This window comes from Haplochromis burtoni, unplaced genomic scaffold (genome assembly GCF_018398535.1).
Source record: "Haplochromis burtoni strain Fernald_Lab_line unplaced genomic scaffold, NCSU_Asbu1 Contig_4, whole genome shotgun sequence".
In the NCBI taxonomy this organism is placed as follows: Eukaryota; Metazoa; Chordata; class Actinopteri; order Cichliformes; family Cichlidae; genus Haplochromis; species Haplochromis burtoni.
Genome location: NW_024582365.1, coordinates 2,170,838 through 2,194,066, shown reverse-complemented (window position 1 = coordinate 2,194,066; position 23,229 = coordinate 2,170,838). Strand labels below are relative to the sequence as shown.

At 38.2% G+C, this 23,229-nt stretch overlaps 2 protein-coding genes across 6 annotated transcripts; one reads left to right on the top strand and one right to left on the bottom strand.

Moving 5' to 3' along the window:
• Positions 1 to 38: 38 nt before the first annotated feature.
• On the bottom strand, positions 39 to 12,236 carry LOC102312448 (transmembrane 9 superfamily member 2). 2 transcript variants are annotated; one of them, XM_005913218.3, is made up of 18 exons: positions 11,895 to 12,236; positions 10,687 to 10,754; positions 10,486 to 10,579; positions 10,258 to 10,388; positions 9,963 to 10,092; positions 6,525 to 6,652; positions 6,256 to 6,370; positions 6,061 to 6,140; positions 5,850 to 5,955; positions 5,315 to 5,362; positions 4,835 to 4,967; positions 4,473 to 4,592; positions 4,307 to 4,364; positions 3,996 to 4,155; positions 3,763 to 3,914; positions 3,566 to 3,677; positions 3,291 to 3,462; positions 39 to 1,052 (listed from the first exon to the last, which is right to left on the bottom strand). In XM_005913218.3, the coding sequence occupies exons 1-18, from the start codon at positions 12,033 to 12,035 to the stop codon at positions 985 to 987; spliced, it is 2,016 nt and encodes a 671-aa protein (XP_005913280.1). In that variant the 5' UTR covers positions 12,036 to 12,236; the 3' UTR covers positions 39 to 984. The 2 variants fall into 2 exon arrangements, with proteins under 2 accessions (XP_005913280.1, XP_005913281.1); XM_005913219.3 differs by lacking the exon at positions 5,315 to 5,362.
• A 4,961-nt stretch (positions 12,237 to 17,197) lies between these two features.
• On the top strand, positions 17,198 to 23,226 carry rbmx (RNA binding motif protein X-linked). 4 transcript variants are annotated; one of them, XM_014333742.2, is made up of 10 exons: positions 17,198 to 17,265; positions 17,593 to 17,718; positions 18,253 to 18,359; positions 18,446 to 18,611; positions 18,758 to 18,898; positions 19,413 to 19,530; positions 19,733 to 19,858; positions 19,940 to 20,031; positions 20,787 to 22,387; positions 23,100 to 23,226. In XM_014333742.2, the coding sequence occupies exons 2-9, from the start codon at positions 17,610 to 17,612 to the stop codon at positions 21,101 to 21,103; spliced, it is 1,176 nt and encodes a 391-aa protein (XP_014189228.1). In that variant the 5' UTR covers positions 17,198 to 17,265; positions 17,593 to 17,609; the 3' UTR covers positions 21,104 to 22,387; positions 23,100 to 23,226.
• Positions 23,227 to 23,229: the final 3 nt, after the last annotated feature.

The following is a 23,229-nucleotide window of genomic DNA, read 5'->3' as shown; positions in this document are numbered from 1 at the left end:
GGTGTTCTAAAGGCTAAAAGACAAAAGCGTGACCTTGGTTTGGAATTCACTGCGTTTATTTGTAAAATGTTATCACCTTGGGTGATGGTGCCACACTGCTTGAAGCAAAAAGCAGCAGTGTTTTTATGTAGTTAACAGTTCAGCAAACCACCTATTAAAATCTAAAGAGGTACATCTCGAAAGTGCATAATGCACCTGACCAGTAAAGTCATGGACTACTTTATGATTAACTAGGTGACCATGTCTACTGTTGAGAAACAAATCGGGAGCCTAATATGCAACACACTGCAGCACATAGCTCTATGATACAGATGTGCGTCGTAACCAAGAGTACCCTCTGATTTATACAAACTCAAACTCCAAGAAGATGAACATGTATCATAGCACTGTGAGTGTTTTATATAATTTCTAAACTACAATACAGGCTGATATTTTTACTTTTAAAACAAACCAGAGAAAAGAAAGAAAAGAAAAATATAACTCCCAAAGAAGGTTCCATAATGGTGACAATCTTTAACTTGCATTCTCTCCCTCACTCTCTATACAGTATATGTACACACATTTTTTTAATCATTAAAGTACAGGTAAAGAAAAAAAAGAAAGAATTTTAGCCGTAAGGGAATAGAACAGATAAATACATAACATTTTACCTTCCTTAGAAAATTAAAGTAAAAACATTCCCACACACACATTGCTCACTATGACAGCTAGATCATTGGAACCCAGGCTGATTTTCAAGGCGCCATTCAAATTATTACAAGTCAACAGTAAATGCGAAATTATATATATTTTTAAAAAGAAAATAGCAACAGAGGTTTAAAGCACAAAAAGAGGACGGGCTCTGCTCATCAGGGGGGTTTTCTATGATAAGTGATGGTTTTTCAGTTCAGGTCGAATCAGACCTCAGGCCTTTGTCACAAAACCAGCATTGGGGAGGCCAGTGCTGTCGCATCTAGGAGTTAGTCCTTTCACAGAGTTCTTCAGTCAGTCCACTTTGACCACGCTGTAGATCTTATTTACAAACCAGAAGCAGGCGAAGAAGCCAATTGTACCTGAGAATAAAAGACAGGTTAGAATGAACAAAGTGTTATACAGAGACCATCTGTAGACAATGGTGCAATTGGAATAGTAACTTAAATATAATAAATAATAAATAGTTACCCGCCTCTATAACTACAATTCTTGCATCATTCATCATGAATAAAATACAAAGTCAGTGAAAGACAACAATATTTTTAGAAGATTTTAGCAAATGCAAAAATGCATACAAGACAGCCAGTTGGTGTCACTGCCCAACAAATTTCATCCACTAAAAGGTAGAAAATACGAGATTTTCAGTATTGGGTCTGCAATTTCCAATGCAAAACCAGCATCAGTGCTTAATTTTGTCAACGAAAGAGCATATTTGCATGAGCTCTGAAATGCTGATAAGGCAGACTGGTAAAAATCCCACATCAACTGGGTATAAAAGTCCTATCTGACTACTCAATGAGGGCCACGCAGTCCAATCCCGAATTAAGCAGAGATCAAAGTTGGGATGAGGTGAAAGCCAGACAAGAAGATAAAAAGTTTTTAAAAGGGATATAGTAGGGATTAGCATTATTTGGATCAAAACTGGAAGCAAGGAGGGAAACTGTTTTTCCCCTTGAATCCTTGGATTACTTCTTGGTGATAATCTTGACATCTTATCCCCTTGGGACTTACAGCTCTGCCTTAAAACATTGTCAAACAGTGTTGCAGTGACAAGCAAAGCTGCAGTCTTACTTTTATCTGACCGACTGACAGTATAACACCAGAAAACGATGTCATCATTCGACACATGGCGAGCCGGATATCTTTAGACAGCCAACAGACTAGGCGTGTATTTCCTGGTTATCTAGTATTTAATATGTTCCTCTTTCTACACACACTCTTACTCTGATTTCAGTTAAAGCGCAAGAAAATTTGATGACATCAAAGAGTTACTACTATATCAACATACGTCAATCTTTATGTGAAGTCTTAAAAATGTTCTATTTATCTTAGCAGTGTGATCATGGGTTCGGTACATAAATTGTGTAAACCCTAAATAGAACTAGACAAGCCCAGAGTAGAGAAAACTATATTAACAAAGAAGGTCAGTGAGTGTGGACAAATGTATCACAATCCATGACAATGCATGAATGTGGTCTTGATCTGCATAACAAAAGAACAAAAATAAAAGAAACCCCCTGAGAAAAGTGGGCTCCATCTTGTCAAACTGGAAAACCATAGAGACAAAAACTGACCCAAATAAATCTGCAAAACTAGATCTGACCAAGAGGGACTCCTCCCAGTCTCTGATTTTCATTACACTTCAGAGAGACTAAAAATAAAATTATTCTGATTGGACCATTGCAAATAACTGTTATTTAACAGGATTTAACACTGTGCTTCTCTACAGCCAGTAACAATAAAAGCAAAGAAGCCGACACTCAATATATGACAAGTAAACAAAGGTTGCACAGTAGTAGTACAGCTGCCTGGAATAAATATTATATGAACAGGATGTTGAATCCTCCTTTTACAGGTGACCTGATGCAAATTGTAATCTCTGACCCAGAGAACAAACATTGAACTTCGCATGCATAAACGACACACCTCTTTCCACCAAAGACGTGCGATTAGCTCTCAGAGCTTTTTCATTCGTCAGAAATAAAGATCAGATAAGCTTTTTTTTTTTTTTTTAAGAAAAAGGATGTTCAGTGCAATTAACATATGTGCAGCAGTATCTAAACTCTCTCTGTAATTAAGCCCTGACTGAGAGCTGCAGTGTGATAAGACTTTGTATTGAGGTTACTGAGACTTAAATTAGTCCAAGATTTATTGTCGATGCACCCATAGAATTATAAAATCCCATGTCGTCTAGCCGAGTTATCCTCTTCACAAATTCATGTGTCCACACTGTCCGCCCGGGAAGATGACAACAATATCCTATCAGCCTTTTACAGCCAGTAGTAGTTTTTCCTTACAATTTGGATATGACAAAAGGCTCTATTTCTGCAAGTTAAGCTAAAGCATTTTAACAGGGTGCAAGTGCTTAAAGTAATTAAGCCACTGACATAGAGGAATCTAATGAACCAAGTAAAGACATTGTGTTCGTTTTTCAAGTCTCAGTTAAGCATTGTAAACACAACTGTTTTCCCCTTCAGTGGCCATAGTATTTGGAGCATTATGCGAGCCCTTTATTTTAAAATCATCTATATGCCAAGGTAACAAGATACTAACAGTAGCTCCTAAAAGAGCTCATTTTCAAAAAGTAAAGACCTCACCTGTGAAGAGGAAGAAGATCAGGACCATAATCATCGTGTATCCAAAGTAGAGTATAGTACTGGCCATTCCAATTATTTGCAGCTTTGAGAAGAAGTAGTGTACAGCATAGATAAACAGATAGACTGCTGTAAAGCCGCTGGTCAGGAAGGATCGCCACCACCAGTGGTAGTCCTTAACACATAGGACAAAGAATGACTTGTTAGAATTCAGTAATAATGTAATAATGACACGTCAACTAAATTCAGAACCTGGGGGACACACAAAATTCAGGTACCTCAGCACAAAGGTGGAAGTAGCAGAGCAGAATTGTTGCCTCAGAGCAGGTGATGAGCAGAATGATGAAAACCAGGAACAGGAATCCAAACATGTAGTACATCTGATGAGACCTGAAACAAACACAACATATTATTGGATATATGGAAAATTGTGGCACAAAAGCAAAATCCGCAGAGAGAATTCCTGTTTTTGTACCAAATGCTGTTGAGAATGAAGAAAAGCTGAATGAAGATGCAGCCAAAGGGGAGGATGCCACCCATCACTATGCCAGGGATGGGTTTGGTGAAGAAGGACTGCTCAGGTATTTGACGGGGGATTTGGTTTGTTCGCACTGGTTGCTCAATTGCCTGCACAGAAGCAAATTGACACATTTAGTTACCAATCAGTTTTAACTGATTGCATAAGAATAATTAAGCAGGTTAACTCACTGGTTTCTTGAATCCAAAGTAGGCACCAACAAAGGTGAGGGGTACAGAGATTCCAAACCACAGGGCCAAAATGGCAACCAGAGTACCAAAGGGGATTGCAGCTGAGGAGCCCTCCCCCCATAGGATCAGATTCATCAAGAAGAAGTCTGCAAATACAATTCTAGGGAGGGGAAGTGGACAAAGATACACATGAGAGGAATAATAGCAGTTCACAAGGTAAATAAAAGGAGATTAACCGCAACACTCAAGGACAGAGCTGAAGTGCGACTGAGACTAATGAGTAGCAGATAAACAAATAAGAGTAAACATACCCTGGGCACAAGAGTGCAGTTAGCAATACGTTTGTCTTCCACTTTTCACCTCCGAAAGCTGAAAAGAAAAGAAAAAAAGAATGAGAATTTCATGGTAAGAATCACAAAGTTTTGTTATCCTGTATATATGGACTCTAACGATTGAAAGTCATCACTGGACTCTTACTTTTGTAAAGACGTGCTGACACATAACCAGCAGGTGTACCCAGGAGAACCCAGAGTACCACTGCACAAGTCATGAGAGCCCCTCTGTTGGCCGGTGACAGGAAACCCAGACAGGCGAGGACTACAGTAAACAAACATTCATCAGTGCAGTCATCCATACATAGAATCACAATTGTAATTGAAATGCAAAAGTATCAGAAAACTTCACTTCTATCAGCTGCCCCATTACTTTAGACTCTACAATCCAACTTTGGCTTGACAGAGTCTTTGTTATGATTATTATTGCTGGATGCTTAAAGGTAAATATATGTTGATGGGGTCTTTGTTAAGGATATTTAGGGTGAAATGTGAAATAGTCCTTACAGAGAGTAATGAAAGTCATGATGAAGATCTGCGTTCCCTGTCCAAGGAAAACAGACAGCAACATCCCTTTCCTAGGGGGACGGAAAACATCCCCATGCACCTGCTTCCAACCAGATTCCTCCTGTGCATCCTCCTGGGAAGGTCAATATGCAAAAATATACAATTAATTAGGTATTTGATACTTCATTTAAATGAACTTAAATGATAAAAAGCTTAAGATTTACCAACTACTAAATACTAAAAAAAAGTGAAAGAGGTAAAGATTAAGAAGGTTTTTACCAAAAGCTTTAAAATGAGGTGTAGAAGGAAAAAAAGCGCAGTAAATTCTAAATTATTTGCCTATTTCTTTAAACCTGCATTTTATAGAAGTTTTAACGTACAGTTCCCACACCACATTTTATATTTTGGTCGAATGTTTCTGCAATGACACACACCCAGCACCCTAAATGTTTTGTTTAAAACAGATCTCGACAAGCTTACATATAGAGTAGATTTTTCCTTGGTCGATGGAACCTTTATCAAGTCTCCCTGTGAAATGTAACAAAATATTTATAATTCTGGATTTATCTTATTAGACTGAGTGGTATCTTACATTTCAGAATTAATTATTAGCCATATAACTTTGATGAAGATGATTTGTAGGCACCGTGTTACTACTAGCCATAAGATTTCAGAGTCTAATGCTCGTCACTTAAATGTTTTAGATAAAATGTAAATATTTCATTATGAACTAGAACCACAACCATTAAGTAACCTAATAAATGCTAATAAAATTGTGGAGTAGAATATACACAACAGCGCACAGACACTAAGATAGAAACAAGGCTGCTCCTTAGAGCAGGCTGTTGCCTTAGTTTCATTCTCACTTAATATAGTTTACTTTTTACTTTAAAACAAGAACTGATTATAGTTAAATTACCTAATAAAATAACATCTGGTCTCTTTGAGGTTAATACTAACAACTGCAGCTCACATATATGCTGCACCAATAAGACAGAGACTTTAGTGTCTTTACCTGGTCCACCTGGTTGTATCTGGCAATGTCCTTGTGCAGAGTTCTCAGCATGATCATGGCAACCATTCCAGACAGGAACAGCACAATGACCAAGGAGTTCATGATACTGGAAAAACAACAAGATATACCCCACGTTAGCAAACAGGCATCACGAGCAGGAGAGTCTGAGAGAAATATTTTTGGGTAAACAATGTAAAACACATCTTCAGACCTAAACCACTGGATGTTGGTGTGAGGCATGGAGACCAGGATGTAGTCCCACCTAGATGCCCATTTGATAGTATTGTCTTCCTGTTGGGGGAAAATTAAATCACAATTTTAGTTTTCTTTTTTTCCCCACTCATAGTTGCAAAGAAATCTGTATATATTAGTTACATGTAATCAGTATTAAAGTTAGGAGGCCTACCTCAAATGTCACAGCGTAGGTGTAAATAATTGACACATCACCATTAAACTCTGCAGGGACCTCCATTGGGTTGCCTCCATCACAATTTAGGTTTTTCTCATCTGTATGTTTGATACTGTTGTGTACAAAACAAAACAGCATCATGTCAGATTAATACTGAATGTCATTCATGACATAGTGTGGTTGGTTTTGTTGTCATTCAGCTGCAACGTCAATGTAGACTAGCTCAAAATTCGGTGCCATCACATCTACTACAAACGCAGCTTTACCTCTTTGGCTCCAGAGTTGCAGCAACCAGTCGAGCTCCTGTCCATCCCTCTTGTTTGCCGCTGTGGTACTTGATCTTGATGTCCACATGATTGAAGACGTAAAATGTGTTCTTCTTGTTGAACTCAGACTGAAATAAATAGGATTATAAATATGATTATGATCATAACTGCAAATGTATCAAATTAATTATTTTTTATTAATATTAAATATAAATGTAATTTTTTTAAATTAACAATTACAAAGACGAACGCACGGAGTGACAGGGTTCATACGCCTTTTTCAGGGTCAAATTCAAGCACTTTTTATAAACCTTCAAGGTCCCTTTTCAAGCTTTTCCAGCACATCACATAATTCAACATAAGACTTTAAGAATGCACAAGCATCTACTTAAAATCTATTGAATTTATCATCTGTGATATTATTATGTACAATCCCAATGCATTTTGTATCTCCCTTAAATAAACAGGCAGCCTTAAAGTATGAAATATTCATATGCAAATACACATAAATGTGTGTACTGTCTCAGTGGCTGATTGTGCCCCACAGGCCTCAGTGTGAGCTTGAAGACATTTATAATGTTTAAGTAGTTTAATGTGTAGGTGCTGACGATAAACACATTTTGAATGAAAGCCGGGGAACTTTGGTAGCACAGAAACAAGTGGCTATTCTTTGTGACCATATGGATCGGTCCCTCATATTACCATTATTTCAAATACTCAAAAAAGCTGGTGTCCAGGGTATAATTGGCCGTTTTTGACTACTTGTGATTTGGCCTCTATATTTCACCTTTAAAAACTGTTTATCTTCCCAATCTGTTATTTTCTCATTTTGACAAACTGCATCAGCACAATTTATATAAATTCAGACAAAATTTAAAATACAAGTAGAAAGTGATATTTTTGACTGTAAAAACCACACACGTTTAACGAATGATTTTCATAACTTGAAATGCAAATAAAAATTGTACATTTTTAAAAATACACACAAGTTTTGCAAACAACAAAGTTATATGGTACTATTTACCTAAAAATGCAGCCAAGGCTCAGACGTTTTTTATATAACCATTTAAAACTATTTACAGAACAATCAGTTGTTCTGCATCAAATAAGAAGGCACACAAATTATTTATGCAGCTCCAAAAAAAGTTTGTGTCACTATAACACAGATGAGAACAGCACAGGGATAAATCCTGCAGGTCTGACAGCAGGTGTGTCACTCAGCGTTTACACTGCAATCTGCCTTTGGTGGCTTTTTTGCAGCAACTGTGACATTCACTAGTAGAACTGACACACAAAACAATGACTACACTACACACTAACTACACAAGACAACACACTAACTTGAGACTCCAAACACGGTAAACCTCACAAATTTCTCATGTATCAAAACTCTCTCTCTCCTTCGCTCACTCCTAAAACTTCCCCCTCTTCCCAAACAACCAGATGCCACATGTTGCCATATAATTTTTTTGATTGGTCGACATGGTACATTTTTCCACCAATAGGGACGGAGTGTTTTTTCTTTTTTCACTCACAAGCAAAGCGTGTTTGCTTGCGCTCTCCTTAGAAAACACAGTTTTTACCGTTTCTTCCCAGAGTAAACGCCACTGTTTTATTAAAAACAAAAAACATCGGTTTTACGTGGCCTATCAACACAATTTAAAAACTGGTATATAGTTTGAAGTCCGCAAGTTCGACCCAAGTTGAAATGGAGATTCTGGGTCCATCAACCCCAGAGGGTTAATCAGAAAGCCTTAAGTTGGCTAGTTATGTATCAGGCTAATGTTTAAAGCTTTCACTTGAGTAAATTAACTAATATCACTGCTAAGTAATGTTAGCTAAGTTCACAGCATTTTCCATAATAGTGCTGCCATACTGCATCACACTCAGTGTATTTAAATCATTTCTACAGCGAGTTTGATAGCTAGCAAAATAATAATCATTTTTTTAAAAAATAGCATGTGTAACGTACACGTACTGGAAAATTATTTACTAGGACTCACCTATCATGCGACTGGAGAGCGCAAACTCCGCTCTTGTCGTTTTCCATCAAACACATTAAAACAGCAACCTACAGTATGTTAGCGCACTCATCCCCGACTGGCCAAGGGAGGGGCGGGGTTACACGTTGAAACAGACAGAGACGCAAGGCAGCCCAGGCGGGGAAATTTTGCTTTTACATTTTGCGACTCATTTCATTTCTCTATCTGATAAGAAAACTATTCAATCAGATAGTTGTTTGTGGTGAATAAAATACAGTTACACTTTCAAGTACTTTTAAGCGCCGCATCTGAAATTCAAGCACTTTTCAAACCTTGAAAAGACAACATTAGAATTCAAGGATTTCAAGCACCCATACAAACCCTGGAGTGATCCGCGGTAACTCGCTAACGGAGATTTGCCGCATTAATGTCATTTTAACAAGATTAACCCTGACAGCACTAATTTACACACATACACACTGCAATGGACGCAAGCAACTTAGGGTTCAGTATCTTGCCTAAGGATACTTTGACATGTAAACTGGTGCCAAATAACAATACCTAACCTAATACTCATAGGATGTCATTCTTTCTCTCTGTTACAAGTCCTGCTAATCAAACAGAGCTGGTTAGTCTTCTTTTGTGGAAGGTGAATAAAGGTCAAGACAACTTCTCTGATAAGTGCTGAGTGAAACAAGTCTTTTCTTACTTAAATATTCAGTCAACCAGAACAGCATCTTTACACACCACTGAGTCCCTTTTGTCTTTTGTCAGCGGCTTTTTTTTGTTTCCTGATTAAAACAACACAATAACTACATAAAAACTAAAGCACAAGGACAAAAACTATGTTGAAATGTATTGACACAAAAACAAAATAGTAGTAGTACAACTACTCAACTGCTACAACTGCTCAATGTTTCTCATGAAAATGCAACAAAATGGCAACACTTAGGAGAAGTGTAGACATATGGACACATGTTGCATTCAATGTCAAGGAAAACAAGACATTTTGTAAACCATGTGGTGCAACTCACCAGTAAAAACACAAACTTAAACTTTATAATTTAGTCAAATGAATCAATTTTAGATTTAGTCTATTATAATCTTATGATATTTAACCAACTAAAACTAGACTCAAACTAAAAGAATGACAAAAACAAAATAAATTTTTAGTCAAAAGTCTATGACTAAAACTAAATCAATACTTGCTGTCAAAATGAGCACCTTACCGCCCATTCGTGTTGCCGGTAAGTCTAAGTGAAGCTCAAATCAATGAAGTGGCTGATTGACAGAAGGTAAGATAGACTGGGTGTTGTGTGTGTTACATTATAAATGTTCTGTCACACCTTTGCTTACATTCCTTTACTGATAATAACCATAATTTACATTCCTTCTTGTTTTTGTCCAGTGATATGTTCTGTATCCACATCACAATTATTTAAAGCCAGAAACTCACATTGATCACACATGCATCCTTAGCCCTGCCATCTCCTGCAACAAGGCAGCCAATGGGGAAACCTGGATTGCAGTACTTCTGACCATCTTCCACATCATAGCACCAAGTAACTGGCATGTTGTCAATGATCCTGAAAAAGAAAAAAAAAAAGAAAGAAAGAAAAAAATGGGGTTAACTTCAACCTTGATGCATACAGTTTATTAACATTTTCATCCATTGTACAAACAAGTACTGCAAAACACAAAGCATTCACAAAAAAGAAAGTGTGGTACTACAGTGTGGTACTACTACTAACCAGTGGTGCTGATAGTTCAGCTGCATTCCCATTTTAATAAAGTCCAGTTTAGCTATATCATCCTTATTTCCTTGCTTGTAGTTTTTTGTGGAGCACACCAGCTTGCATTTAAAACCTTCATTAAATTTAAACTGGGGAGGAAAAAAAAAGAAGATCAGAGTCATGTTACATCAACAGGATATAGTAAACAAACAAGAGTTAATTCACACTGTTCCTGATAACACCCACCTTGTATGGTGAAGACTCAATTCGTTCACCAAACAGTACCTGTCCAAGGTTCTCAGAAGGCCTTAATTCTTTGGCATCTTTGCAAAAGTCAAACCTTTAACGAAGTTTCAGATTGTCACACATATAGAAAGGATCACAATGAGACAAAAAAGGCCAGTCAAATGCAATTAAGAGAAAAAAAACACATTAAATGCTACTTACACGTCATACTCATAAGGCAGAACTGATTCCACTGAGTCTAGGCGATTGACAAACAGCTGAATATCTGTCTGTTAACAAAAGAAGAAGAAAGAAACACTTGTGGATTGGTAATTCTATAGCACCTTTCTACTGAATTTGAGCACTCAAAGCGCTTTCTATAACAAGTCTCATTCATCCAATCATACACATGCACCATACGCACTTAATCTATGCCTATGCCACACACACCAACTGATGCATCGAGGAGAACTCAGAGTCCAGTTTCTAGACCAAGGATACTCTGATATGCAGAGTAGGAATCCATAGCCACCCTTCTTTAATTCCTTTTCTTTATTTAAATTTAACAAAGCTGCCTTACAAGCCAATTTGTGAGCAAAAAACAACCAAAGTCCTTGTTATGAGTGCTGAAGAGTTAGGCAGTTAATACATGCATGGTTTTTAATAAATATGTACCAATTTGTGGTACATGACAGCATTTGTGGGAGAAAAAAAAACTGTCTTAATGTAATGTGTTGGACCAATACACGGTGTCAGAACAGGTGAAAAGCCACTTATTATTGATTGTAAAAGAATCTGGTCTCTACTGGAGGACGTCAATCTTCTATAAAGTTTTTCCATTCAGTAATACCCGAAGCCTTGTAATCCCTATGGATATTGGCACTGTTATTCTAACAAAACTACAAGTTGAAGGCGTTCAAACCGTACATGTATGTATTGATTTACACTCACCCTTCCTTAACACACTAGTTGCCCGAAATTGCGCTTGTAAAATGCCTGTAAATGCATAACAGAGCCACCAGCCCCCTCTGACTAAGAGGGTCAAACGTTCAGGTACTTCCTGTAATTCAGGTGTATAACGGCTTTTATTTCATCGCAACTGGACATCGTCAGGTTATCATTCAGTAATTGAACCAGCCCGATTGTGCTAAGTCTCATGCTAGACTGGTGAAAACAGTAATTCCAGACAGAAAGAATTTTATTTAGTTGGCACTAGCAGTCAGCGCAAATAAAAAAAAAAAAACAATTAACAATGCGCCAGAATATTTGCCTACGCTCCTGTTCCAGGCAATAGCCGAGGCCTAGGAGAGGGCTGTCCAACTAGCATGAGTAGGTAAGATTAGGAGACTGATATAGAAAACGCTAAATACCAATTCATCATCACATTTACTACGTTACATAACAATTTGAGTCGTAGGAATCAACCATACCTGGCAGTCTTCACCAGCTTTGGATTCTTCATCACAAAAACTCACTGGGGCTAAACCCGGAAGATAGAACGCCGAGAATGAACGGATATATAGGGCTAACAAACAAACAAGCGCAAAACTAAAATGTATCCGCATCCTCATTTTATTGCGGACACGGTTCTGCGAAGCTTTTGTTTGCTACTTGGGGTTTCTTCTTCGAAAGAAACGTAACGGCTGCTAGCAACGACGAGCTATATGCTAGGTCCCTGGCTTGCAGAAACAGCAACTGAGCTGAACGGTCTAGAACAACCAGCACGGCGCTGACGTCCACCTCTGTCAAGCTATGCGGAAGTCACAAGACGTATACCGGATGTTAAAATATTTTACCCTCAAAATAAATGTATATAATAATTAAGCTGTTACCTCTAAAGATTTAAAGAATTAATAACTGGTGTATATATGCCAGGGGTATGTTTTAGGTTACTTTATTTTGAATAAAAACAAATTAAAAGTACAATTCCATACGTTAATGCGCTTTTTATGCTTTTAATTTAACAGGAGAAAATCGGAAGTCAATGACACCGTGGAATTAAGACTGACGTTGCTTATTGATAACTCATAGCAGTCCTTGTTTTCAATCAAGCATTCGTAAAAGTTGGAAAATGACATACTTATAATCCATAATGTAAGCTATAAGAGAACTAACAGCAAGAGAAAATGCGTTTGAAACAATACCGAGAAAGCAAAGGTTCATTTTAAATGTAAAGTATAAATAACTGCAAGCTAAAACGGGCAAATGCATTCTACAGGGTGGGCCATTTATATGGATACATACATATACACCGTAATAAAATGGGAATGGTTGGTGATATTAAAGTCCTGTTTGTGGCACGTTAGTATATGTGAGGGGGCAAACTCCTCAAGATGGGTGGTGGCCATTTAGAAGTTGGCCATTTTGGATACAACTTTTGTTTTTTCAGTAGGAAGAGGGCCATGTGACACATCAAACTTATTGGTAATGTCACAAGAAAAACAATGGTGTGTTTAGTTTCAATGTAACTTTATTCTTTCATGAGTTATTTACAAGTTTCTCTTTGTTCACAGCCATTGACATGTCGAAGAGGTTAACACGTGAGGAGCGGATCGAAATTGTGTTGATATCTGGTGAACGCAGTAACCGGGTCATTTCAATGCAAGACACCCTACAAGACCACCCATCTCCCATGCTACAATTAGCAAACTGCGTGCTAAGTTTCGTGAAACTGGTTCAGTGTTGGATTTGCCAAAATGTGGACGCAAGAAAACTGTCACTAATGAAGAAACATCAGTGGCTGTCCTAGCTTCATTCAGCAAGAGCCCACAGCGTAGCACTCGCCGCATGTCACTGGAGAGTGGCATTAGTCGAACATCCCTTCGGCGGATATTAGCTACTCACAAATGGCACCCTTACAAACTCCAGCTACTGCAGCATCTCAACGAGGATGACCCAGATCGGCGCACAGAATTTGCAGAATGGACAAAACAAATTGGAACAGGACCCTCAGTTCACGCAGAAGATTTCGTTCAGTGATGAGGCAAACTTTTATGTGAATGGTGAAGTTAACAAACAAAACCACCGCTATTGGTCTGACACTAACCCACATTGGATGGATCCCTCTAAGACTGTTGGAACAACAAAAGTGATGGTTTGGTGTGGTATATGGGGTACAACGACAGTGGGTCCATTCTTCATCAATGGAAACCTCAAGGCCACTAGATATCTGAAATTGCTACATGATGATGTGTTTCCCTCTTTATGCACTGAAGCTGGCACGTTCCCTGAGTTTTTCCAGCAAGATGGTGCACCACCACATTATGGGTGCCAGGTCCGAGCTTTCCTAGATGAACAGTTTCCTGGAAAGTGGATTGGTCTCCCGATCTGACCCCCTTAGACTTTTATCTTTGGGGTCATCTGAGGGCAATTGTCTATGGTGTGAAGATACGAGATGTGCAGCACCTGAAACTACGGATACTGGATGCCTGTGCTGGCATTTCTCCTGCGGTGTTGCTATCAGTGTGTGCAGAGTGGGAGAAGAGGGTTGCATTGACAATGCAACACAATGGGCAGCACATTGAACACATTTTATAAGTGGTCAGAAACTTGTAAATAACTCATGAAAGAATAAAGTTACGTTGAAACCAAGGACACCATTGTTTTTCTTGTGACATTACCAATAAGTTTGATGTGTCACATGACCCTCTTCCTATTGAAAAAACAAAAGTTGTATCCAAGATGGCCGACTTCTAAATGGCCACCACCCATCTTGAGGAGTTTGCCCCCTCACATATACTACCGTAATGTGCCACAAACAGGACTTTAATATCACCAACCATTCCCATTTTATTACAGTGTATCCATATAAATGGCCCACCCTGTACTGCATTGGTTTTATGAAAGCTTTGCTATTCAGTTCATAGCTGAACTGAAGAAACATTAGGATGAGAGGTGAAACATTTTAACAAACTTAAAACATTCCTCCTTTTTTAAGCTCTTAATGCTGTTCAAGTCCCCTATTAAAAAGGGCACTGTAACTGCAACTTTATTGAACATAAACATTCTTTATAGTTAGAAAACAATATGGAAGCATTTGCTTTTTAAACACATAAAATTTTAATGTTTCTACCAAGCAAGCATCTATAAAAACATGAACATTTATTGGTACTCATGGTTTTTCTTGCCAATCGGTTGCAGCAGATGGCTGCACCTCCCTGAGCTGGCTCTGCTGGTTCTGCTTTCCTGCTGAAAGGGAATTCGTCCTTGTGATTGTTGAAATATGCTTGCTCATAGTATGTTATTGGATTGTTGGGGTTTTCTCAAAAAATGTAGGATCTTAAGGAACCTTAAGTATAAAGCACCTTGAGGTGACTGTTCTTCCCAATTGGCACATTCTAAACAGGGATAAGTTAATATGGGACTGACTGAATTATCTGCAGTTTTGTAATTCAATTTGATTTAAATAACTTGTATGAGACAACATCTTGTAATTCAACATCCTTTTTTTAACAATTTAATTTTACATACAAAAGATAGTATATTCAAGAAAAACCTAGTGCATTATAAAATGGGAATAGTCGCCAATTACAATACAACTACAATTATTTTGTCTACACAGCCATCATCCAGTCTGTCCTGTGTGTCTGGTTCCACTCAGCCACGAAGCAGGACACTCCCAGACAAACTCTTTCAACTGCTGCCTTCAGGCAGGCGCTACAGTGTTGTTTGCCAAAACCAGTTACCACAGAAACAGTTTATTCCCCAGGCTGTCACTCTGATGAACTCTGTGAAATGACCCACTGTTATATCATTCAGGTCATATAAACATATGCAGTTTTGCACTCATTGTTTGTATAGTTTCTTAAGACCTATCTATTATATACCACTGTTTTGGTGTGCTCATACATGTTGTGTATCACTGTCACATGTGTTTTTGCCCCTCCTGATAGTCCTTACACATTGTTATTGAAAATTTGTACACTTCTCCATTCCTCAGGCATCCCATGATTAAAAAAATCCACTGCTCTCTCTCTTAGACATCTCTATACCTACACAGATATATCAATTCAACCAGCTGGCTTTCTAATGATTAAGAAAATTACTAATACCCTTAAATGTAGCTTATCATTATATTATAAAATTTGCTTGCCAACTATTAACTCATGTGTTCATAATGATATTTTAATTTTTTTTTTTTTAATTTATATAGTGCCAAATCACAACAGTCACCACAAGGTGAAACAGAAAGAAACTCCAGGCAGAACCAGGCTCTGGCAGAACCAGGCCCAGGGAGGGGCAGCCACATGCTGTGACCAGTTGTGGAAGAGAGTGGAAGAGAGTCATATTTTAAAAATAAACTAATGATTCAGTGCATAGTTTAAAAATAACTAATGGTTAAAAGCCTTCAGTTAATCCAAAATGCTGTAGCAAGAGTACTGACAGGGACCAGAGAGAGAGCATGTTTCTCCAGTATTGGCTTCCCTTCATTGGCTTCCTGTTAAATCCAGAATTTAATTCCAAATCCTGCTCCTCACAAACAAGGTATTAAATAATCAGGCCCCATCTTATCTTAATGACCTTGTAGTACCATATCACCCTATTAGAGCACTTCGCTCTCGCTCTGCAGGCTTACTTGTTGTTCCTAGAGTATTTAAAAGTAGAATGTGAGGCAGAGCCTTCAGTTTTCAGGCCCCTCTTCTGTGGAACCAGCTTCCAGTTTGGATTCGGGAGACAGACACTATCTCTACTTTTAAGATTAGGCTTAAAACTTTCCTTTTTGCTAAAGCACATAGTTAGGGCTGGACCAGGTGACCCTGAATCCTCCCTTAGTTGTGCTGCAATAGAGGGACAATATGGTGCTATGAGGTCTTTAAGATAAGATGGGGCCTGATGAGTCAAGACCTTGTATGTAAGGAGAAGGATTTCAAATTGGATTCTGGATTTAACAGAGCCAGTGAAGAGAAGCTCATATAGGATAAATATGGTTTCTGTTTCTAGTGCCTATTAGCACTGTTGCTACAGCATTCTTGATCAACTGAAGGCTCTTTAGGGAGGTTTTAGACTTGATAATAACAAATTACAATTGTCCAGCCTAGAAGTGATAAATGTCCATTTTTTCAGCAACACTCTGAGACGGGATGTTTCTAATTGTATGGCCTATAGTGTAATCATCAGTTTTATCTAAATTTAGAAGCAGTAAACTAGTGGTCATCCCAGCTTTTATGTCTTTATGACATTCCAGCAGTTTAACTAATTGTTGCTGTTCATCAGGCTTCAAGGATAAATAAAGTGAAGATTAAACTGCATTACAGTGAAAGTGTATGCAATGCATTCTAACAAGGAAAGCAAGGAAATGTAATTAGAATTGGTCCATATGTAACCTTAGTGTGCAAAGAAGATTCCACATTTACATTTAAAAATCGGGATCTATTAGATAGATATGATTACAATCACTTCAGTGCAGTTCCTTTAATACCTACAGCACTGACTAATCTCTGTAGTAAAATATTATATTCAAGAGTTACAAATATTGCACTGAGTTCTAGCAGGATAAGCAAAGAGACTAGTCTAGTGTCAGAGGCCATAAGAAGATCATTTGTAACCTAATACGGTTTATGTACTATGACGAATTCTGACTGAACTGCTCAAATTATGCAATATATATTTTTAAGTGCGAGTATTTTTGAACATGTAGAATGACATGGCATTGTAGAATATGGAGTAATGCTTCTGGACTCTAGGCGGCAGCATCACAATTGGGGTCAACTGGTCTACGGGAAACGGAAATGAAGAAGAAGGGTGAGAAGGCGGAGAGAGGAACCATTTTTATCGTCGCTGTAGCTTTGATAAAGTCGCGGGGTAATGCAGTTAGTTGTGTGTATGCATGCATGCTAAAATTTAAGCTGTAATTTTTTTTATATTTGCTTTTAAAGTAGCTTGTTGGTAGACGTGAAGCAGAATCTTTTGTTAGGAGCGAAATACTTATTAGCTAACGGGCTAAAGAAGCAGCTGAAATCGGTAGCATTTTTATCGCCATTTTGCGCATTCAGTAGCTCCCTACTTTTGGCAGCAGAAAGGTAATTCCAAAGTAATGTGTGGCTGTTTATTTCAGGATACAGCGTTCCTTTTTGTTTCAGGGTTGATGCTCATTTTTAAGTTAAATGTATGGTCTTTCTTTCCTTTTAGGTAGCAGACTTCGGAGCATGGCGGAGGCCGACCGACCAGGGAAGCTCTTCATCGGCGGACTGAATACGGAGACCACCGAAAAGGCCTTGGAGCAGTACTTCAGCAAATATGGCAGGATTGTGGAAGGTGGGAATGGAACCCCTTTTGGCCATATCATGTTCAGTGCATATCCTGGATAAAGTGCTTCTAAAATTGCTCAGTGTTTGCTGTTTGGCGCCTTTATTCTGGCAAATGGGTGGTAGCGAAATACTGGAACAAATTTTTATTCATCTGTGTGTATATTTAAATTTACTGTTACAGCGTAGGGAAATCTGAATAACCCCTTTTTAATACACTAACTTTGCAGTTTTACTATCTTCTACGTTATCCACATAGTTTGTGACATTTTTTCCACTTCATTTAAAAGAAAGCCTGTTCTTCCAAACTCTAATGTATAATACTGTATTTACTGTAAATGGCCGTATAGTCTTGCTGAGGGAAATAAAAAACCTATGAACCATGAAAGGGACACAAAGAAACCGAAATTAGTCACTTTCGATTATGGGGTGTCATAGAAGTGTGCCCATATCTAATTTAAACTTAAAATGAGTCACTTTTGTATTTAACTTGGCTAATTGAAAAACACAAGCTCACTTCTGATCATCAATTCCTTTATTTCAGTTCTTTTGATGAAGGATCGTGAAACAAACAAATCAAGAGGCTTTGCATTTGTAACTTTTGAAAGTCCTGCTGATGCAAAGGATGCAGCACGCGAAATGAATGGAAAGGTAAGTGATGACTCGAATTGGCTGTAATAAAAATAAAAAAGAATCAGCTAAAAAAACATGATTTATACTTGTAACTCTTCTACCAGTCTCTTGATGGCAAGCCTATCAAGGTTGAGCAAGCTACAAAACCTCAGTTTGAGAGTGCTGGCAGGCGCGGACCTCCACCCATGCACTCTCGCAGTCGCGGGCCACCCAGAGGTCCACGTGGTTCAAGGGGAGGTCCTGGTGGAATGAGAGGCCCCCCATCAAGAGGTAATTTATTTATTTATTTATTTTTGGGTCTGCTCAGTTTGTAAATTGAAAGAATCTGTGTAATGATATAATAATCTCTGGATGAATTTTTGTTGCAGCTTTTGAATGTAGTATATTAATATGTGCATTTCTTGTTTGTTTAAAAGACTACTATGATTCAGGAAGTGTAGAACCCTTCTTTAAAGGGATGTCATCCAGAGGCCCCCCTCCAATGAAACGAGGGCCCCCTATTCGAAATGGAGGTCCCCCACCCAAGAGGTCTGCCCCATCTGGTCCCATGAGCAGACGTAAGTGCTTGTACTCTGCAATATTTAAATGCAGGAAGTGATGTGGAAGAAATTACCAAAAAAAGGTTAATTGTACAGATTTTAGTCTCTAGATTTAATTTCAAATCAAATCAAATCACTTTTATTGTCACATCACATGTGCAGGTACATTGGTACAGCACATGTGAGTGAAATTCTTGTGTGCGAGCTTCACAAGCAACAGAGTTGTGCAAAATACAATAATGTAAACAAGCAAAATACAAGAATGGCTACATCTGAAACTAATAAATATATGTACAATATATAATAGTATATGCATTTCTGGATGTGTATACTAAATATTTTTCTGTGTGTGTGTGTGTGTGTGTACACATATTTTACAAATTAAATAGAGTAAACAATAAATAAATAAGTAAATTTAATAAAGTAAATTTAGTATCTAGTTTCTGTTTCTCTTGCAAATAACTAGATGGGATACTTCTGTCTCATGTTAATTTGGTAATTAATCTTCTCAGTTTCTCATTATGTGTTCCAGCTCCCATGTCAAGGGACAGAGATCCCTATGGTCCACCTCCACCTCGCAGAGACTCGATGATGTCCAGAAGGGATGATTATCCATCACCCAGAGATGACCATTACAACTCAAAAGACAGGTTGGTATTTTCGTAATACACACTAGTGTGACCATACATGGCAAACCTCAAGATTGATATAGTGTAACATGCTGATTGTTGCTGTTACTTAGAGCTATTGTGGTCATCTTTTATATTTGAATTTTCTGTTTAAAAAGTCCACGTATTAAACACAAATGTATGCTCAGGAAACAGTATTGAGGTGTATTGTAATGTTTCACAGCTACTCCAGTCGGGATTACTCCAGAGATTCTAGGGACTATGGGCCACCTTCCAGAGATTATTCCTACAGAGAATATTCTAATTCCACTTCCCGCGATGACTACGGCTCAATGTCAAGAGGATACAGGTATGAGCCTGGATTGATACAAAAAGTAAAAACCTGAGGTCAGATCTTCCTTGGTTGTTAAGTGACAATTGCTTTTTGCAGTGACCGTGATGGTTATGGAGGAGGCAGGGAACCAAGAAGCTATATGGACCGTCCTAGTGGTGGCTCCTACCGAGACTCATATGATGGTTACGGTAAGACATAACTCCATGAGTGAAATGACAATGTGTAATCGCTGTGGCACAAAGAAGAAGTGCGCAAATATTCAACCAAACCTGCCTTGTCCTATCACAAGATACTGCAGTTTTTTTTTTTTTTTTTTGCATCCTCAGAGGAAACCACATGGTAATTTATTTTTTTTTCTTTCCCTGACCTACAATCCAAGTTGTATATTTTCATACTACTAGCAATATTTTACCATTGGCATCTCCACTGAAAAACAAAAGTGTCTACATACCAAAGTCTGCATTACCCCTGCATTCATCAGGAGAATATGAGTTTGGCAATATCATGTGTATGTGATGCACCTCAAAGTTTTTGCAACCATAAGGAACCTCAAAAATCCTTGGAAACATCCGTTGCCCGTTATGTGTTGTCCAGCAAAGTACTCCCTCAAGGAGTAATCTTCAAAAACCATCAAGACAACTGAAAACCTCACCCTAACCTACACTTGGATCTCTAAATGGAAAAATGGCTACTCAAATCAAAGGCATGCTGAAATGGGTACCACTACCTATTTGTTCTGTGCTTGGATATATTACTGCGCATATCAACAAAATATCCATGTTAAGTATTAAAAGGGTGGAACATTTTAAATATGCCATCCATTAAATTTTATTTATTTTTTGTCACAGAATGAATTCTATTGGCAAAAAAAATAGCACTTGACCGTGCAAAGAAAAATGTATAAATTGAACTTTGCCAATTACCTGAACCATTGACCCTGCAGGTAACTCTCGCAGCGCCCCACCTTCAAGGGGCCCCCCACCATCCTATGGTGGGAGCAGTGGAAGCAGTCGTTATGATGACTATGGCAGCAGTTCCCGGGATGGCTATGGCAGTCGTGACAGTTACCCCAACAGTCGGAGTGACCCATATCCACCTAGCCGTGGTGAGCGAATGGGCAGACAGGATAGGGGCCCAGCTCCCCCTGCCGAGAGAGGCTACCCTCCTCGTGACTCGTACAACAGCTCAAGTCGTGGAGGGCCACGTGGTGGCCGTGGTGGCAGTCGAGTCGATAGAGGAATGGCTCGCAGCAGATACTGAACTGGACTTGGAAATGTCATTAAACCAAACGTTAGTCTCCATGCACACTTAAAACGTGTTTTGGAGGAAGGACAAACTAGCCATGTCTAAATTTGTGGAATCTGAAGCTTAGTTTTGAACTGTGTCTTGACTTTCCCAATTTTTTTTTTCTTTTATGTGTAAAAGTTTTTTTTCTCTTGCTTATGTCAGTACAGTTACCAAGTGAGTGTTAGTTTTTTGTACTTTCAGTGCTGTTGAAATCTGCAATGCCCTATAAGTATGGCTTTCCTAATCTAATAAAGGTTTTAGTTGTACCATAACTTTTTCTTGATTTTTCAACAACAGACCGTAACAAATGTTACGTAACAACATGATCTCCTTAAAAAGGTCCTCTGTAAAACTTAGGTGAGTCTGCTAAATATTGGAGTGAGATGCGTTCATTCTTGCCACAAATGTACTTCCAACTGGACGCTACTGTTTTCACGGTTAGGCAAATGTCACTGTCAAAATGTTCCAATGTAGTTCCTTGGAAATGGATTCATCACCCTAGAGCCATTTGATGGCATGCAACGACCAAATGCAACTCGACTGATAGTCAACAGCTGGTAAGCAAAGCAAAACTCTTTGTTTCTCATCTGTAAATGAGTTTCTCATTGTCCTGTATTGCACTCTCCAGTCAAAGGGCGATATTCAAGGAAACTTGTCTTCAAGGGACAAAAGGAAAAAAGGAAGTCGACTGAAATGAACCTTTTCGTTGTAGTCCATTTTCGTCACTCAAAATTGTCAAAAGTGCAGCAACATGCCAAGAAGTTTCTTCCCTTTTCACCCGTGAATGCTTTTAACACCCATTTTACCAACTGAGCCCCAAGGCTCCTTTTTGCCCAACCAGTCATCCGACATCAGTAAAATGATTGGCAACCGTGCATTTTTTACATCATGGGGTAATATTTAGTATTTTTTTCCTCTATAAACACCTCAAAGCAATCTTTAAATTAAAGACTTGGTATCAAAATCATTTCCTTGAGCATGCCAATTCAAACAATGGAGACCGTTGGAAGAGCACCATCATCCCAACTGCCAAACCGGAAAACAATGAAACTAATGTACAGTTGGACCAAGGACAACAATATAATTTTCAATTACCTCATAATACATAATTAAGAAAAAAGCCCCATACTAATATGATGATCTCATTGCAGGATGAACATTGCTTCAAGGCAATTGCCCTTTCAACATATCTGAATGTCTTCAAGTCCTGGACTAGTTGAGCTACAGTGCATCCGCATAACCATGTCTAACAGACTAGTAAGTCTTTATCTACCTGTACACAATTAAGATGGGGTGGACAACTTTTACTGCTGAGACATTTTACAGCAATTTTGCCCCAAATGATGAACACAATGTGTTTTAAAATCCATGTGAGCCTGTCAGCATCACTAATGATGTAAAGTAAAATCTTCAGTAATTGACTACAGTGGGCATTATGATTATTTTAATACCTTTTTGTATTTTCTGCATGTTAGGTATGTTTGTTTTCTTTTACTTGCATTATTTTCTGTAACTTATTAATGTAAAATGGGAATTTAGAGAATCCTAGAAAGTAGAGTTATGCAGGGCACTTTGATACCAACCTGTGTTTTTGAAAATGGTTTGATATGCCAAAAGAATTTAGTTTGTTTTTAAGATGCTAGGAGGAAAATAATTTGAGATATCAAATATACTTAGTTCTGTACAAAACATTTGAACCTTTTTTTTATGCGGTGCTATGAGGAAGTTCCTGTTTGGCTCACTAAATGCAACAAACAAAACTAAGTTGGTTGAGTCCTGTTGTGACTCTGTACTATTTTCTTTTTAGATTACTTCCTGAAAGTCCTGTTATGGCTGCTGTGTATATTATTGTGTGTGTGTGTATAATTTGTAAAAAATAATCTGAAATTATGCAAAAAACTCCCAAGTTTGTTGGACAAATGATATTGTTGTTAAATTTAACTTTTTTATTTCTTTTGCTGTCTTTCAGATGCTGGCACAGCTTTCTGTTCAGAGGTCGGGCTGAATCTTCGTATTGAGCAACGCATTGAAAGTGGGAGAAATGTACAGCCATCAAATGAACTTTGTACTGTTTTCAATAAAAGCTTTGAAGAGGTTTT

Coding starts and splice junctions, on each gene's coding strand:
- LOC102312448 (XM_005913218.3), bottom strand. CDS start 12,035: ATGAGGATGCGGATACATTTTAGTTTTGCGCTTGTTTGTTTGTTAGCC. Junction 10,093..10,257: donor CTGAACTATCAGCACCACTG/GTTAGTAGTAGT, acceptor TTTCTTTTTCAG/GATCATTGACAACATGCCAG. Junction 4,365..4,472: donor GTCAGCACGTCTTTACAAAA/GTAAGAGTCCAG, acceptor TTTTCTTTTCAG/CTTTCGGAGGTGAAAAGTGG.
- rbmx (XM_014333742.2), top strand. CDS start 17,610: ATGGCGGAGGCCGACCGACCAGGGAAGCTCTTCATCGGCGGACTGAAT. Junction 18,612..18,757: donor GAGAGGCCCCCCATCAAGAG/GTAATTTATTTA, acceptor TTTGTTTAAAAG/ACTACTATGATTCAGGAAGT. Junction 20,032..20,786: donor AGACTCATATGATGGTTACG/GTAAGACATAAC, acceptor TTGACCCTGCAG/GTAACTCTCGCAGCGCCCCA.